An 18909-nucleotide genomic window follows, 5' to 3' on the forward strand; every position below is an offset into this window, starting at 1 on the left:
AGAAACAAACAGGGGCCAGCCGGTGGCGCAGCGGTTTTCATGTTCTGCTTCAGTGGCCCGGGCTTCACCCACATATAAAGTAGAGGAAGATGGGCACCGACGTTAGCTCAGGCCAGTCTTCCTCAGCAAAAAGAGGAAGATTGGCAGCAGATGTTAGCTCAGAGCTAATCTTCCTCAAAAAAGAAAAGAAAAGAAAAGAAAAGAAACAAACATTTCTCAAATATCCAATTTTATTTTATCATTGCTGCATTGTTGAACACAATCTGCAGTCAGGATCAGAATTCCCAGGCCAATAGATTTTAAAACTCTACCACAGGAGTAAACCATAAAAAGAAGTGAAATCTAATACTATATAGATTTCCATTTCTAAATACAATATATTACAGAAGGTTAAATATATCACCTCTGTGTACTTACAACTATAAAAAGATACATTAACTATACCAATTATAAATAATGTAGCATTTCATATTAAAGTCATTATTGTACAATGAAAGAATAAGAACCTTCTAATGCATTACTATCAAGGTTAGTGTTTATAGTTACTTGAGATAAAATCCTGAAAATTCAGTGTATGAAGTCAAATCCTGATTTAACAAGTTACTCATAGTGTAAGTGATGTGTTAATTAATGGAGAGAAGGTGAATTGTGTATTGCATATTTCTGATAAGAATAACTCCATTTCATATATGACTTTCTTTATACATATGCTGTTTTCGACACAGACCTTCATTTTATTATTGCTCCCCACAATTTAATTCTCAAACATAAGCACCATTAGAAAAGGACTAGTTAGTAATAGTAAAAGTATCCGAATAACACAATTTAAGTTTGGTTTTGTCTTTTTTAAAGCTATATGGGAACGCTTGCAGTTTTCCAAGTTAAAATATGGAATTGCACATCATTTGGATTCACAAAGGAGAAAAGAAAAACTCACAACCTGTTAGTGCAGAACTAAGGCCACTTTAGTAGGAGACCCAGTTCCTCCATGGAGTCCGGGTGTTATTTGTTAATTAATCACTAATTAATATCAAAATAGGACTTGAAAAACCAGGGCTGTGTTATAACAGCAATCTTCCCAGTTGTGAATATTTTCCTAATCTAGAATGGATAACCAAACTGGAGAAAAGAAAACTATATAGGCTTAGCATAAACCAAAATGCATGTGATAAAAATGCATAATTTGTAAAAGTGAATTACGGCTCTAATTTCTAAAATTCGAGACTCAATTATCCTAGGATTTGCTATGCTGCTGTAGTGTCAGAGCACTGGGTCCTTAGCAGTGATGGTGACACTAGGATGTTTTCTACCTAAGAAAGTGCCTTGGTTAAGGTAGACTGTGACATGGTTTTGGATAAGCTCTTTGAGCTGTTGACTCGGTCATATTCCAGAGGCAGTATTGATTTGAAACTGAGTCCTATGGTAAGGTCAAGATGCAGTCCTCAAAGACCCATGCCCGTCCATGGCCAAGGCCTCCAGTCCCCTTCTATGGCACAGGCACACGCTTCCCCAAAGCTCCCCACATCAGATCCTCGAAATCCTGTTTTTTTTTTTTTTAACTTAGTGCTAATCCTTTCCCTCTGAATGGTAGGAGGGCTTGCCCTGTGGGCAGGGACCCTGAGGAGACCACAGGGGCAGGGCCCTGTTTGCAGAACATGCAGGGAGTTTTTTCCAAATTCTTACTGGAGTCAGAGTCAGCAAAGCATTTTTAAGCAAGTGCTGGACACTTCAAATACCACTTCCTGTTGCAAAGCCCTGAGCCTCTTTGCTGTCCCTGGGGCTTGGTGGCAAGGGGAGAACAGAAAAGACCCATTGCTCCATCCCCAAATCCACACACAACATCCTGGTCAATAAAACAGGAGTGTGAGAGGAAACACAGATTGTTCCAATCCAGTAGGTGTGAAGTCTCCAGAAGAAAGCATCCCGGGAAGGTCAGAAATGCGCTTTTTTCTTCGGCAAGTTTGATCTGCCACATTCAGCTGTCGAACTTTGGAGGAAGGGGGCCGCCTCTCCTTCAGGGGTTCTTGTCATCGAGTTTGATGGTGACAGTTTTCACTTCGGTGTATTCGGTCAGAGCATATTCACCTCTGTGATCACAGAAAAGAGGAGAATTCAAAATGGGTGGTGCTGTGGGACCCGCATCCCAGTCTGGATGGGTTAGTGTTCTGTCGGGCAGTCTGGAGTTTACACAAAAGGTCACAGTGCAATGCCCCGATAGAATAGTGGCCAGGACTATAGCACCATTAGTAAGTTTAAGTAACTGGATATGTAACAAGTTTAAATATCAAGTTTTTTGTTTGTGAAGCTTTTGAAATCTTCAGAAGGACTAAGGGCTTGCCTTTAAAGAATAAAGGGAATTAAAAAGAAGAGGTGATTTCTCTGGGTGGGGGAGTAGAGAGCTAGAAGAGAGGGTGAGCAAAGAGGGTGCTGGGGAGCAGACATTACACTGGGTTTATAACGTTGGCAATTTGGAGCCACTTGAAGAGACAGAAGAGGCCGAGGCCCAAAGCTGTTGACTGGGGATGTGGCCAGAGGATCTACAAGGGGCAGGGACACAGAGGCCCTGGAGCTGGCCTTGGAGCACGTGAGCTGGCCTGGAGCAGGGAGGGGAGCAGACATTAGCAGAGACTGGTCACAAGGAGACCACAGTCTTGGAATTAGCATCTTAGGTATATGCCCTTTCTTTAGGTCCTGCAGAGCCCAGGGGACCCGTCTCAGGCGTCATAGGCCATCCTCAGGGCAGCTCCCCTTCCGAGAACTGAGAGGCAGCTTTGGATGGATTTAAATGCCTCAACAGCACGTGCTGTGCTGTCAAGCAAATCAAAATGTATACTTGTTTAGGAAAACAGGTGGAAGCAGAGGTGGCCGCTGGAGGTTCTGTAGCTAGAAAGACTTGAGACAGAATCCCATCTCATCCCTTAGCCCAGTGCTTCTCAAAGTGTGGGCCCCAGACCAGCAGCAGCAGCCTCACCTCAGAATTTGCTCAAAATGCAGATTCTCGGGCCTCCCCAGATCTACTGTGGTAGGCAGAATAATGCCTCCTCTCACACACAAAAACCTGTGAATATGTTAGGTTATGTGGCAAAGGGAAATTAAGGTTGAGGTGGAATTAAAGTTGCTAATTAGCTGACCCTAAAAGAAGGAGGTTATTCTGGATAATCTGGGTGGGCCCAGTGTAATCACAAGGATCCTAAAAAGTGGAAGAGGGAGGCAGAAGAAGAGTCACAGGGAAATGAGACACACAAGTAGGTTCAGAGACACGCAACATTGCTGGCTGGGAAGATGGAGGAAGGGACCACCAGCCAAGGAATGTGAGAAGCCTCTAGAAACTGGAAAAGGCTAGGAGACATGTTCTTTCCTAGAGTCTCCAGGAAGGAACACAACCCTGCAGACGCCTTGCTTTTAGCTTGTGAGACCGTATCAGATTTTTATCCTACAGGACTGTAAGATAATAAATTTAGGCTGTTTAAGCCACTACCTTTGTGTTAATTTGTTGTAGCAGCAATAGAAAACTAATGTACCTACTGAATCTAGGGGCAGGGCCCAGAAATCTGTGTTTTAACAAGTAACAACCCAGGGGATTCTGATATAGCTTAAGTTGGAGAACCACTGGATTAGAGCGAGGTGGCTTCAGCAAGTTCTTTGCCTTCCCTGACTCTCAATTTCATCATCTGCAAAATGGGAATACCATTACCTCCTTGTAGTTATGATTAGAGATAATTCAGATAGAGCATCTACTGTGTGCTACGTAAAAAGTGAATGGTAAAGAGTAATATTATTATTTTATTATTAATATGTCATGGAGATTTCTTGGTAGTTTCTTAAAACAAATAGTTTAAGAACCCACCGTAACGAATGAATTATTTTGTAATCTTTTCTAAACATGACGCAGAATATAAAAGCCACACACAGAATGCTACATTCAACTTTTGTAGAGGAGAAACTCCATTCCAAAAAAGCCAAAGACAAATGACAAACTAGAAAAAAAATTACACTGACAACCCTATGTGAGAAACAGAGTGCTGTTTTCCTTAATATACAAAGAGCTCTTACAAATCCCCCCCCCAAAACCAAAAAGAACCAAATGGAAAAATCAACAAAGGACATGAATAGGCAGCTTGCAGAAAAAGAAACATAGATTCCCAGTAAGTGTGAAAAAGGTGCTCAGCCCCCTCACAATTAAAGAAATGCAGGGGCTGGACCTGTGGCTGAGTGGTTAAGTTCGCGCGCTCCGCTGCAGATGGCCCAGTGTTTCACTGGTTCGAGTCTTGGGTGCGGACATGGCACTGCTCATCAAACCACGCTGAGGCGGCGTCCCACATGCCACAACTAGAAAGACCCACAACGAAGAATATACAACTATGTACCGGGGGGGCTTTGGGGAGAAAAGGAAAAGTAAAATCTTTAAAAGAAATGCAAACCCAAAGAGTAGGGAGCTCATTTTTCATGTGGCACATTAGCCAATTTTAGGAACTTATTCTGAAAACAATGTCCCACGAGGGCACAAAGATTATGCACAAGGGAGAACATCAGCATCCTTTGTAAAAGCAAAACCCCTCGGAAATAACACGGAAGTCCAACAATCGGAAACGACCAACGAGAGGAAAGGCAGGATAGCCAAAGCCCATTCTTAAAAGCAAAAAATAGTTTGCTCTCATTTCACTTGAAAACCAGAAAGAACACACATATTTATGTCCATCACATGCATAGAAAACGCACAATAACCTTTAAAAGTGAGCATATAGTATTGCATTGTAAAAATTCAAAGTAGATAATGAGTTATCAACTTAGTAAAGGAACAAAAAGCAAACCAAGTGATGAAATCATGTTGAGTTAGCGCATGGCCACTAAATCCAGTATTAAATCACCCCTGTAAGACTAAGTGCAGGAATCACTTCATTCTTTCTATTCCTGCATCACTGTCCTAGTTCAAATTCTTGCCGCCCTTATTCAACCCACTGGGGTGTCTCTGAACTGGCTTCTCATCCAGTCTCAACTGCCTTGGTGTGCAAGGCCATCCATGAGCCAGCCTTTCTCCCAGCAGAGCTCCAGAAGTCGGAGGGGAGAGGGTCCGCGACGGCACTGTTCACTGCTGTAGGCTCAGAGCCCAGCATGTGTCCAGTGCATCAAAGGTGCCCCACAATATTTGCCAGGTGAATGAATGAGCAAACGAACAAACTGAAGGACCGCACGGTGGTGACCTCTAACAGGTGGGATTGAGGGTCAGGGGAGCGAGGCCTGGACTCTCCACATGTCTCTACAGTGTGGATATTTTTGTTATTGTATTACTTTTATTGCAAAGCAAAACAAAGGACTAAGAAAAGCACCCAGGAGGAAGAGAAATTGCAGGCTTCATCCTAAGACCTGCAGGAAGAGATCCTGGAGGCGCCTGTGGGTGGGCGGCAGACAGCCAGCGGAGCCCAGGCGGCTGGGGCCGGGGAAAACCATGGAATCCACCGCACAGTGCTCCAGCATGAAAAAGGGGAACTTGGTGCAACATGAAGACATTCATCAGAGACAACTGAAAACGGAAATTGGTTTTCAAGGCATTTTCCAGGCCCCTTGTGAATTATGCTACTTTATCAAAAGTCTTGGGAAAATATATGCCAAGAGTCAAAGAAACAGACATTCAAAAAAGTCCCAATTGTGGCTAGCTGGCAGGATGACACAGGGACCGTGTTCAGCGAATACGCACCCACCCTGTTCTGTGCTGGGTGGGGGGCTGCTAAGGAGCTGAAGCACTGTCAGGGGTGGGAAGGGAGATGGAGGTGACGTTGGTGAAGAAAGCAATAAGCAAATAGATGGTGTGAGTCAGTACACACTAGATGTCAGGTGAGCCCCACACATTCTTCCCGCAGCTTTGACTCCAAGGCCATCCGCTTTGGGGACTGAAATTCTTGCTGGCGGAGGAGGCTGTGCCTAGCCTCTGGGAGTGGACTTTGTGGGGTTCTGGGTCCCCCAGCTGTCACGACCTGACTGGTTGAAGGCAGCAGGTCAGAGGAGACAAATGACCATGAGTCCCCTGGCTGGCTTCATCCGAGGGGGCTTACAGAGGTGACCCCTGCTGAACAAGGCCCTGTGGTGTGGCAGGTTGAAGGGCTCAATCCCAACTCTGTCGCTTACTGGCGGTGTGACCTGGGAAGGGCAGTGGAACCTCCCTGGCATCCCTGGGTCTCCCCCTCTGAAGACAGGGGTAGCTATAGTACCCACCTACAATGGACTGAATGCTTGCATCCCCTGAAATTCATACGTTGAAGCCCTAACCCCAATGTGAAGGGATTAGGAGGTGGGGCCTCTGGGAGGTGATTAGGTCAGGAGGGTGGGACCCTCATGAATGGGAATAATGCCCCTATAAAGGAGACCCCAGGGTGCTCCCTTGCCCCTTCCACATGTGAGCACACAAAGAGAACACGGCCATCTACGAACCAGGAACGGGGTCCTCGCCAGACACTCAGTCTGCCAGCACCTTGCTCTCGGACTTCCAGGCTCCAGAACCGTGAGAAATAGATGTTGTTGTTTAAGCCACTCAGTCTATGGTGTTCTGTTCCAGCAGCCTGAACGGACTAAGACCGTCTCATAGACTGTTATGAGGATGGCATGCATTAACACGTGCAGAGCGCTCACACAGAACCTGGCCGAGTCTGTGCTCAGCTAATGCCAGTTTTCGCCAGTGCTATTGCTGTTGGGGGGCCCTGGAGGGGACCTGGGTGACTCTAGCTCAGGCCTCATGTCCCTTGTGGGTAGGTGAGCGTGCAGACCTAATGAACAGAGGCTCACAGACTGCAATGCAAACAAGCCACTCAGGGGAGGAAGTGAGGTGTCTGCAAAGGGCCTCCATGGCCAAGAATTTACTGAGGTTCCATGCAGGGGAAGCCATAGGAATTAGGGGGAGACCAATGGACACACTCTACTCAGATATTCAGCTGGCTCTGGGGTACTTGCCATGAGTCAGGAATGGACTAGAAAGAAGGACTGAGATCGGGGAAGGAAGCCCAATTCCATAGAGACTGGGCAAGAGCATTTTCTCAGGGATGGAAGCCAGCCTTGTTCTTCCATAAGATCTTTATGAAGAATATGGACAGGGAGCTGCCCAAAGGCCGCGCCAAGGCCCAAGCAGAGGAGAAGCATTTGGGTGTTCCCACTGGAAGATGAACAAACAAGTACGAGGTAATGCGGTTGTATATAAATAATACAAACTGTTTAAATAAAAGAAGAGCTTGGAGCCCTTCAAGATGTCCCAGGAATGGCCTTGTATGTTGTCACAGATAGTCCCTCTGGGAAGATTGATCCTACAAGCTGTTTGTCCACAAAGCCTAATAAAACCCCAAGTACCACCAAGAAGGATACGGGAGAGAAGGCAGCGTCCAGCTGGAAACCACAGCGTGTCCACCCCCAGAACACTCTGTCCAGCTCTGTGCCTGGGCCTTTCATCTTGGGCCAGACACAAGAAGGCCTGTCCATTAGTCTACGCCTGTGGAGCTCATCTTCCCAACAGGCAAAAAAGAAAGGAACCGTGAAGGAGTACGTGGTGGGTTTGAAGGAGCCATGGAGGCCCAGCAGGTGATGCTGCAGTATGCTTCCCAAAGAGGCATTGAGAAGGAGCCAGAGTCGCCTATGGTCTGTCCCAGGGGCCTCTGCTGAGCTCAGAAAGCAGGGGGCCAGAGCTGGAGCGTCCCCAGGGAGAAAGCCTATCTTCCTTGCTGAGGGCCAGGGTTTGTGTGAGTGATTGCATCCTCCGCCTGGCAAAAAAAGGTGCACTTTTCAGTTCTGCCCCTATCTTCATCCAGCAAGCCTATGTCAAGTATCTACTGAAAACGTCCCCACGTGTGATGGATGCTGGGGAGGACACATCAGCTGAGGCTGGAGGGTGATCCTGGGGCCCAAAGGAGCACAGCATGAGGATGACAGTGGGGAAGGGCAGAAGTGGGAAGGCAGGAGGAGGAGAGAGGAGGGGAGGGATCCAGGCCAGCCCCAGAGGGAAAGGACCACCAGCTTCCCTTACATGACTGACAGACTGACACACAAGAGCCCAGGGGAAGGGTGAGTGGACCGGAGCACACGCCACCACCCTACAAATCTAGTGCATTTTTCATTCACCTCACTGGCAAGCGTGGAGTGACAGAAACACTTACAGTTCTCTGCCATTTCCAGACATTTTAAAGCCACCAAATGGAGCCTGCGCGTAGATGGCATTGTAGCAGTTGATCCTAGAGAAAGAATGAAAAATGGTCATGATTACCTGGAGAAGACCTAGCTGGATCTTGGCCCTTCTGGCTACTGGGGGCTTGATGCAGATTTTTGCCTAATGAATGAGCTTTTATCAAAGTTTTAATAATGAAAACTGTTCTTTCAACTTCTGCTTTCTCTTTCTTGCCACTAGAAACTAAAATTTTGAATATTTAAAGCTTTTCCTTGAGATAGGAAGGGAACGACAAGGGGAGAAGAAAGAAGAGGGAACTTATGGCATAGAAGAGTAAGAATTAGCTTTGAAATGAGACAGACCTGACGTGAAAGTTCTCCTGCTTCTTGGCTCTAGGATTCCATGCTTGTTACTCAACCTCTCTGAGCCCCAATTTATCTTCATCATCTAATATCATCTTTAAAATGAGGATAGTGTAACTTGCAGAATTACTGGTAAAGCAACAACTTCCATCCGTACTTGGCACAAGAGCATGCGCTGATTTTAGAATCAGAATCAAAAAGAGTGCCACAGGGGGTGAAGTCCGAGGGGCCGTCCAGCCTGGTGGTCAAGACCATGAGGCACCAGAGCTGGACGGCTGGCTCTCAGCTCCACTCTGCCATGCACTAGCTGTGTGACCGTGGGCAAGTCACTAGGTCTCTCTGCATCACAATGTCCTCATCTGTAAAATGGAGACACTAAGGGTACCTACCTCGGAAGGTGGTTATGAGGATGGAACAAAGCGCTTAGATGGTGCCTGGCACCCAGTATAGGACTAGAAGCTCACTGTTAAGAGCAGAGTAATGAAGCCAGCAACGCACGAGAGCCAAAACACACACGCTCTACTCACCAGACAGTCCCAGCCTCTAACGCGGAAGCCAGCTTGAGTGCTTTGTCAAGGTTTTTTGTGAACACAGCTGCTGTGAGTCCATATTCAAGGCTATTTGCTCTTTTTATCACTTCTTCAATACTTTTGAACTTCAATATTGGCTGCACCGGTCCAAAAATCTATGATTAATTGCAAGAATGGCAGTGAGCGGCATGTTCGAATGAAACGTGTATGCTCTGAGCGGGTGTTTCATGTTACGCCTTTTTCATAAACCCAAAGTGCTCACATGCATGAGAAACAATGATGAGAGAAGAAAGCACGCCCAAAGCCCTTTTTAGCTGTGTGATGGCTGAAATCTGAAGGGAAGGAGTCAAACGAAACAAAAATAAAAATAACCAAAAGTGTAGGTCAGGTTTAAGATCTCTCGCTCTCATCAGGGCTTCTGAGAAGCCCCAGCCCTTGAGCTTTGGATGGCCTCTGCATCCTGGGATGCACAGAAGACAAAACCCTGGAAGATTCTCTTGGAAAGTTGTCTCGAAGGGTGTTTACAGGCATAGCTGTGGGACGCACGCCCCAACGTCTTGGTGCTGCACTTTCCACCAATGAAGATGCTCCGGAATGTTTCCCTAATAACGCCCAGGGGAAGGAAGGAGATCATGGTCCTTGCAGTCTAGGACACAGCAAAGAAAAGGAAAGGAAAGAGCTAAAGGCTGAAAACTTAAAAGTAATTTTGAAGGGAGCCTGTAACCGATTCAAGGTTTAGCACGATTATAACCCAGCAGGACGAGGCCAGCTGCTGAAATACCTTCCCAGGTTCCCCGAGCTCTTGCCATAGAGAGGTTTAAAGAGCTGAGTCTCAGCCATGGAGGGACAGTTAATAACCCATAAAAGTCTCAAGGAGAAAGTCTATAAAATACCCACACAGGAAGCCCTCAGCAGTGATTCACTCTTTCATGAGTCCCAGAAGGCCACATCCCAGGGTCCAGCCACCCGGGACCCAGGCAGGAACCCCTTTCCATCTAGCTTAACAGTGGGATTGAAAGACAAAATTAGATTTACACTTTCATGGGGTCTCCTTAATTTCCACCACTTCCAAGGATGCCCACGATGGAACATTTCAAAGAGAATTCTAGCCATGATGTGTTCTTTGAATGAACACTTGTTTAAGTTTGGTCCAGGAGACTGAAGGCAGCTTTGAGCTCTGAATCCATGGCTTGATTCCTGGCAAAACCCACAGGTGGCAATAGCCTCCCACCCCCGGGCTAACCCAAGGACACGTTAGAAGATGGAAGAGGGATTCTTGCTCCCCAGAGACAATGAGTGAGGAGTGGACACATGGGTTAGGACAAACTCTGCTCCTGCAATACAGTCCTCAGGGTTCACCAGAGGCAGCAGGGCAAGATGGCTTCCCTAAGGGCCCCAGTGGAGAGGGAAAATGCAACAGGAGAAAGGAAAACATTCCTTTCGCAAAGATTTCTGGGATCCTGGGGCCCTAGAGAAGATTCCTATTTGAAAGGCCTACCCCTCTACCCCCAGCTTGGCCTGAGGTCCCATGCGACATAGCTTTTCCTGCAGCCCTCAGTACCTCCTCTCTGGCAATCCTCATGGTGTCAGTAACTTCTGAGAAGACAGTGGGTTTGATGAAGAGGCCCCTGTCTTCCATGGCTGAGCCCCCACATTCCAGCTTGGCTCCCTCTTCCTTCCCGCTGTCAATCAGATCGAGGATTTTGTTGAACTGCTTTTGGTCAATCTGCAAAACACAATGGGAAGTACAGTCCACTTTCCTTCTGGGCAGAGGCTGCCATCTTATACGTCCAATGGCCTTCAACGTGATCAGCTGTCTACCCCGAGATATTCTTGCCAAGTCATAATTCATGCAACAAATGTGCCTTGAATGCAGATGATCCTTGGATGCACAGATCTAGGCTCTTTGGAGCAGAGGAGAGCTGGGAAATCCCAGATATGGGATTTATTCATACATTTGACCTCCTCCATGCTGTTAAGCAAATCCGTGGGTGAAAACAAGATCTGAAGTAGTCACCTTCTTTGCTCTCCCAACACTGCATCCTGCCTAGGGTTGCCATAGTTAGCAAATAAACCTACAGGATGCCCAGTTAAATTTGAATTTCTGAAAAACAATAAGTGATTTTTTTAGTATGTCCCAAAGAATATTCGGGGTATACCTATGCTAAAAATGTATCTGTTGTTTATTTGAACTTCAAATCTAACTGGGCGCCACACATTTTATCTGGCAACCCAGCGCCATGCTCACAGAGCACCATAGATCAGGGTAACTGTTACTGGAATTCTCCGTCCATGGTACAAAGGAGAAGGAATGCTGACTACCTTCCTCAGCGCCCCCGAAAACAGAGTGGACTGAGGCACCGGGTTGGGTAGAGGGGCTGTTCCTAGGTTGGTGGGGAGCCCACTCATCAGAAAGGCTCCACCATCTGCCACCTTGTCTAGGCGTCTCCCAGGCCAAGAGTGCACACTGTACCACCAGCCTTACATTCAGTTTGTGGCCATGGTACCCAACCAGCTGTCAAAGAGCACCCCTTTCAGAGACTGCGCTCAAGCGGGGAAGTGCTCTCTCCATCCCCACTGGCCCTTCTTCCTGAATCCATGGGAGCCCTGTTCTTGACCGTGACCTGTTGCTAGTCCCCTCCTCTTCGACTGAGAGAGACAGAGGTTTGATAGGTTTGCTGTAGCTGAGATTTTTAAATAGAAAAACTAGTTTCATCTAAACGACTTTAAGTAAAACAATAAGCAAACTCAATGGTGCATTTAGATGACTGTCTGTCCCTAAGGAGCAGGCTGGCTTTCTCAGTAGGGGTGGACACAATCCATGCATGTCACTTGACCAGTCATCTCGTGAAGTGTGGATCCAGTGTCAAAATATCAAGCTGGATCCAGACCTCACACCTTATACCAGGATAAATTCCAAACAGATCAAAGTCTTAACCATGAAAAATGAAAGCATAAAAGTTTTCAAATTCTCTCATGTGGGAGAACGCCTCCATGAACTTGGAGTGCTGATGGCCTTTCTATGACTCGAAATCCAGAAGCCAAAAAGAAAAGATTGAAAAATTTGAGTATGTTAAAAAAAAAAAAAAGGCAGAAACATCAGAAGCAAAGTTAAAGGGCAAAACAACAAACTGGAAAAAGTTGACAAGTAATATTATAGAAATAGAGCCAATCCCTTTAGTATGTAAACAATTCTTAGAAGTGATAAGGAAAATGACCAGCAATACGAGAGAAAAATATGCAAAGCACAGGCACAGCTGATAGAAAAGGAAGTCAAGTGGCTTTTAAATACATGAAAAGAGGTTCTACCTCACTCATTGTAAGAGATACATCCGTGTTAAAACCAAATGAGATAACATTTTTAACTATCAGATGGGCAAAAATCCGTATCCTGTTAGTGAGGCTGGAAAAACAGACAAGCTCATACAAGGTTGGTAGGAACTAAGTTGGTTCATCCTCTTGGAAGGTAATTTAGCAACACTTCTGGAAATCACCAGTGTGCTCCCACTCAGCAGTGCCACTTGGGGAATCTGTCCCTGTCCCAGGGATGTCCTTGCCTGTGTGCGAAACGACCTACTCTGCGGCATCCTACATGACTGCACACCCACAGGGTCATCAGAACATGATGCTTGAATTCTGGTGGATTCACACAGCACAATTCTATGCATGCGTGAAAAAACAATAAGGCAGGTTCCCGTGGACTGCTATGGAAAGCTCTTCAGGTTTCTTGTTAGGAGACAAAAACCAAGGTGCAAAACAGTATAGAAATCACAGTTATCTTTTGGGTAAAAACAGGGGAAATCAGAATACATACTCATATTTACTCGTATACACATAAAGAAATTCTGGAGAGATACACGAGAAACTAAGAACATGGGACACCCATGGAAGGCAGGGTAAGAACCAGACCTATGAATGGAAGGGGAGAAGGAAGGGAGCCTGTTCACTACAACCTTTACATGCGTTTGGGGTTTTGACCCATGTGTATGCTCTCCCACTTAAAAAAGGAATTCAAATCACCGCAATGGATCCAGTAATATCTCCAGGTTCTCTCAGCTTCCCTCTGAGTGAACCAAGTCTTGGGGTGAAAGTCCCAGGTGTTGCTCTCCTCCTCCTCGGAGGCCACAAGGGCTTTCGGGGTTCCATCTAATGACAGAGTGGCCACTGACCATGGAAGACAGGCTGCAGGCCCGTCTGTCCTGCAGGCAGCGCCGGGTCGCTGTGGAAACCCTACCTATCCAAACTCAGCTCTCCCTGGAGAGTCCATGTGAACACACTGTTTAAATCTAATCACCCATGAAAGGTCAGAGCAGGAAGAAGAACCTGCCGGAAGTGATGGACGTGGCAGGGCACAGCACCAGAGACAGAGAAATATGGCCCTTGAAAGACCAGCTGGAGGCTGTGCTTGGCTCTGCGGGGAGGACGCCGATCCAGCCTCCACCAGGTGGTCTGCAGTGTTGGTCATGTACCTGGTTGCTCAGTTGCCACATAAACCTGAATGCTTTTGGAGCATTCCGACGAGCGGCTGCCTGCAGTGGACGCGGATCTAGGTCAGCTAGCTGTTTTACAGGCATGAGACAGACAGGACTATTTGGACAGATGTAAGTCCTCTCAGAGTAAAACCTTATTACCGTAGATGAAAAAGCACTTTGGGGAAAAAAATCCAACAGCATCCTAAAATAATACGCTGAGCTTGGACAGCTTAAGTGAGCTTTCAAAAGGACTTGCAGCAGCAGCATCAAAAGCACTGATGAAATCAACACCCGTTCTGCTCGGATCTGCCCTCTTGGAAGAGATTTGTACATCTGGCTTCAGAAGTTAAGCCCAGAGCCTTGGAAAGACACTTAGGAATAATGATGGGGTAAAAGGGTTTCCTTAGTGTGGGATCAGCTCACATATTTTCCATGGATTCTGGATTAGCTTTAAAATCATGGTAGATTCGATAATGACTTGTGACTGTGTTTGTATTCAAATCTGAAATCCAACCAAGGCCACCAGACAACTTTCATGTCACTGGCCGCTGGTCTGGAGCTGAGGCCTGGCAGGATGGAGAGTGGCCACAGTGGAGACACTTCTCTCCACCAGGGTCACGTGGCATCAGAGCCACAGAGCATGTGGGCTGGTGCAAGGCCAGGGTGGGCAGTGTGGCCAGAAATGCACCTTTTCCATGTGGTCGCCCCCCCTTCTCAGGGAGACCCCACGGGATGGTCAAGCAAGACCCGACCAACACGGCTTGAAGTCATGCCCAGACATTCCTTGCCACCTAGATCAGGGAGCTCATCCTTTAACGCTCCCCCTTTAAAAAATAAAAACTTATTAGGTGCCCTGAAATTTTCATCGATTACTCCCATTTTCCAGATGAGGAAACTGAGGTTTGGAAGGAGTAAACATGGGGTGTGGAGGCAGTGGGCTAGCAGCAAGCTCCCGGGATAGACGCAGGTGGGTGAGTCCTGACATGCGATGTGACACTCCACAGCCGGGGCAGGACTTTGGCTACAAGCAAAGTGGGTTTCTGTTGAGCTCCATTTCAATAATGCATGGGAGGGTCAGCCTGCCCTCTTTTAAATATTTATCATCTGCTGCACTGCATAATTAGTAAGAAAGTGATACAGGATGCACTCTTTTAAAGAGGTTGTTAAACCTCGTGGTTATGATCATTTTCATACTGGCGTTATGTTAGCTTTGAAAACCAGGCCTCGAGACATGCTCCTCCTGCCTCGAGACGCAGCCCCAGCCCCCGAGGGAGGGGATTCTTTAGTTTCTGACAGTTGTCTTGTCCTGTAACTGATGTGGGCCCGAGGGCCTCCCGGCTGAGACGGCCAGCTCCGGGTACTGCCTCCACCTGCACTCTGCTGCCTTTCAGTCAGGGTTACAGCTCCCCTTCTGCAGGGAGACCAGAAGGGAAGACAACCTCGGCCTGAGGCTCTCTCCTGGGACCCCGGGGCTCCGAGAAGGGATGGTCCTCTGGCTGGAGGTGCAGGCACATGGCCTTATGAACTAGAACGCCTTCCTGCTGCCAAGACCCTGAGCTCAGCATTATCTGCTGCAAAGAGCAAAGCCCCGGTGTGTCCACCCTGTTTTAATAACTCCCCCGAGACCTGATGGGACTGCACTGTTGAGCAGTGTCCAAACAAAAGCCTAAGTGGCAGGGCAAGGCAGCCTGCCTTCTGCTTGGAGAGGGACCCTGGAATCGCAGAGCACCGGGGCTGGACGGGGCTGAACCAGGCAGACCCCTGACATGAACCGCAGGTTCTGACACTTCAGTAGGTTACCTGGGGTCCCTGTTCCGTTCTGACGTCGAAGGGGTCTCCGACAGGCCGTTTCTTGGCATACTCCACGCTCCGCCTGACAAAGTCGGCGTAGACCTGCTCCTCTACGAACACCCTGGAGGCAGCTGTGCAGCACTGGCCTTGGTTGAAGAACACTCCCTGATGGGCGCACTCCACTGCCAAGTCCACTGGAGGGAGGGGGGCAGCGGGGGCAAGAGGAAGCGATTAAGTCGTTAGGGCGGACTGGCGACAGCTGCAGCTCTAATTGCCCACACCAGAAAACAGGCCCCAGAATGGCTGCGTTTCAGAAATTAATTTTGTTCTCAGCATTTTCCAAACAGAGAGGATGGGAAAAAGGATTTTCGAGTCCACTGAGTTTAGGGTTAAATTGGTCCCCTGACTGCAGGACTTCTCAGGACATTTACTATGACAGTGAGCACAGATTGTTGTGGAGTTCCCCATTTCACCTGCCCCTGGGTCCCTCCCCGGCCTTTCTGCAGACTAATGTTCTACAGAATAACCTTTGGTAAATATTGATGTCAGCCACTGGTGAGAACTTTTAAGGGAGCCAGAATTTTCCACCCTGAGCAAGAGAAAAGTCTTATTAAGTAACACACCACCATTTATGACTTATAAGGGTTAAAAAAAATGCACTGATTCTGCCTGATGAAGGCTGAATCTGAATTGTAGAGCTGACACTGAATTAAAACCAGTTACTAAAATGAACCAGAAGGTGCTTAGTAAGATTTTGGGGGACATGCTTAATGGATGTGTGCTAGTGGGATGCCATTTACATTCACAGAGGGGCTTCTAGCCCCACCATTGGCTGGGTTTTCAGCACCCTTCCTGCACCACCCCTCCATGCACCCCCACGCTAGCTTAAAAAGCACAGCTTTCCTTTGCACAGAGCAAAAGCAAGAGCCCTCTGGCCAGGGGCAGGTGACCCGCTGACATGCAGCACTGCTCTCTGGGCAGCTCCCAGGAGCACTGCCCTGGGCTTTGAGAACCACGCTGTTGCTATCCAGCAGGGTCTTCTGTGTAAGTTGCTGTGGCAGCAGGACAGCATCACAAGGTTCTTGCCACTCCCCGCACCCCCGACTCTCTCTGTGCCAGCTTAAAACTGCCCCTCCTCCAAAAGAACTAATTCACTTCCTGCACCCTGATGGGAGCTGGGGTGGCAGCTGCAGTGGTGGGAACGGTGGCGTGTCACTGTTGGTATCATGCCTGGGATGCCAGTTATGTCAGGATTTAATTTTTTGGACTGGCACTGCCCAGATGAGGAGTAGGAGATGGCTACATAGGGTGTGTATGACCTTGTCAAACCAACCCTCAAACAGGAGTCCTGGGGGTTAGTGGCAGTTTCCTAGTCACTAGGAAGAAAAGAGCATGAGCTGAGGTGCAGATGGGGCCCCCAGATATGGTGGCACAAGAATGAAAAACAGGAGTCCTTGCTCTTTGAGATTGGAGTTTGGAACTCCAAACGTGGGTTGCAGTGGGGCCACACCCACTGCTTCATGTGGCTCCAGAAACCATTAGTAACACGAACGATGCTTCCACAAGGGAGCACCAACCCAGGCAAAAAACCAGCAGTCCAACTTCCTGCTCAGATTCCCTCTCCTTCCTTGGAGCCTGTTTCTTCACCTAGGCCTCTCTCCCACGGAAAGCTAGTGTCAAGGATATCAGTCATTTACACCTTAGCAAGAAATTGTGCCAGGGTCATTTTTTTCTCAGGAATATTTGCAATTCCAACCTTATCTGAGTGTAGAATGGAAGGCTTTGTTTGCTGTGAAAGGAATTTCTGGCACCAGTGGGCTGGTGGGGGAGGTTATTCTTTAAGGCACAGGTGCTTCAGGGTACTTAGGAAGTCACGCCTTTTGACAGCTGACCCTGTCAGCAGGTGAATGAATGCCCGCGTGGCCCTTTCTTCCCTCTTTTTGACACGGCAGCCAAGAATAGCATATATTTTAATACTGTGTCACAAACTGCCCCCAAGCTGCTGGGCGGAGTTGCTTTCCCAGGGAAGAGGTGGTGGAGGCAGAGACAGTACTCAGACCAGGGGGTTATTTTTAAGGGTCAGCTGCCACTGTCCTCCTCTGATATGTCAGGCCTGAGACAAAACGGGAAGAAACATCTCAAGTCTTTGGAGAGCCTGAGAGCACGACAGGGAACCCTGACTTGGGGATCGGATGCTCGATGCCTGTGAGCGGGGAGCACCTGTCCTGTCCCCCTGCTCCTGGCCCTCCCCCTGCACAGGGACTCTGGAGAAGAATCCGGCCTGCTCCTCACGGCCCCAGCTCTGTGGGGACCGGGAAGGTGAACTTAACCTTGAAGGGCAGGTCCTCCTCCGACGCAGCTTTCTATCAGCAAGAGAGCTCCATCCCCACCTGCCTGTTCTGGCAGGATGACCACGGTGGGAAAACGTCCCCATGTGTATGTGTGTGTGTGTGTGTGTCTTGAGTGAGTCGGAATCCAGGCAAGGAAGCGGGGAGAGATTTATGGACCCCCTAAAGCCCCAGCAAGGCCCAGAGGGGAGAGACTCACAGTCAGCGTCGGCACACACGATACAGGGGTTTTTCCCTCCCAGCTCCAGCGTCACCCTCTTCAGATTGCTCCGGGAGGCGGCTTCTTTAACCAGCTTTCCAACCTTCAGGATAAAAAGCAGACCAGATTAAACCTCGAACGTGGCTGGACGCGGCCCAAACGTCCTGGACATGCCGGGAGGCAGTGAGTGCTGTGTGGCCAGGCCCCCACCTCTCTGCCAGGCGCCCTGGGCCTTGATGCTGCTGCCTCACTTCCTGGCCTCTCTCAGCATCTTCTCAAAGCTCAGACCTTGACATGGCCGAATCCTTGGTCTGAGCTCCACTTACAGAGGTGGAGCAGGAGCCTTTGGAAGGCCCAGTGACTTGTCACACAGCTGGCTAGTGACAGAGCCGGCTAGTCACCTGTCCTGGTGGCTGTCCCTCCCAGCAGCAGGCTGGTCCAGCTAGTCTGGTAAAGAGCTCAAGGGGATGAAGGGGCAGCTCTTCCACCTCTCAGCAATGGAGCAGGTGGTTCTCTGTGTCTCTTTGGTGTAACCTGAGGGAACCTCTGAGAAGGTGGGAAACAGGGAAGCTGACCCTCAGGATGAGAAGGAGACAATTCTCTGGAAACACTCTATGACTGAAGCTTCCCCGGGCGTGGGGAGAGAATTGGTGTGCTCTGAAGTAACAGAAGGACCACTCACCAAACTGCTACTCAGCCGCCCCCATGGACCTCAAGGGTCTCTCCTATCACCCTGTGCACTGCTGGAGGGCAGGCTGGACCCAGCACACTGCAGTGACTTGCCTTGGGCCAGACGCCAGCAACTTAGAGCCTGGAAGACCTTCAGAGACCAATGCGCACAGACAGCTAGCAAGCAGGGCTGGCTTCTTCCAGCCTTGTTTCCCCAAAACTGAGGGGTGAGTGCATTTTAAAAATCAGCCAGCTCGTGAATGATGGACTGAATGAGGTGTGGAATAGATCCACCACGGCAATGACTGTCCCCAGGGAGATCAACAGAAGCAAAACCAGTCTGCCACAAGCTGGCGATTCCTGGGACGGGTAGAGGTGTGCTCCTACAGCTGGATGCA

The 18909-nt window shown here is 48.3% G+C and overlaps 1 protein-coding gene across 2 annotated transcripts in view; it reads right to left on the reverse strand.

Moving 5' to 3' along the window:
• Nucleotides 1–212: 212 nt before the first annotated feature.
• ALDH1A3 (aldehyde dehydrogenase 1 family member A3) overlaps nt 213–18909 on the reverse strand; it is a 36946-nt gene continuing 18249 nt past the window's right edge. For both annotated transcript variants that reach the window (XM_046653838.1, XM_046653839.1), the window contains exons 8-13: nt 17843–17945; nt 15305–15489; nt 10594–10758; nt 9030–9187; nt 8133–8207; nt 213–2087 (exon numbers count right to left, since the gene is read on the reverse strand). In XM_046653838.1, the coding sequence (XP_046509794.1) occupies nt 2015–2087; nt 8133–8207; nt 9030–9187; nt 10594–10758; nt 15305–15489; nt 17843–17945 (759 nt within the window). In that variant the 3' untranslated portion in view covers nt 213–2014. The remainder of the gene's footprint in view (nt 2088–8132; nt 8208–9029; nt 9188–10593; nt 10759–15304; nt 15490–17842; nt 17946–18909) is intronic.

This window comes from Equus quagga, chromosome 2 (genome assembly GCF_021613505.1).
Source record: "Equus quagga isolate Etosha38 chromosome 2, UCLA_HA_Equagga_1.0, whole genome shotgun sequence".
In the NCBI taxonomy this organism is placed as follows: domain Eukaryota; kingdom Metazoa; phylum Chordata; class Mammalia; order Perissodactyla; family Equidae; genus Equus; species Equus quagga.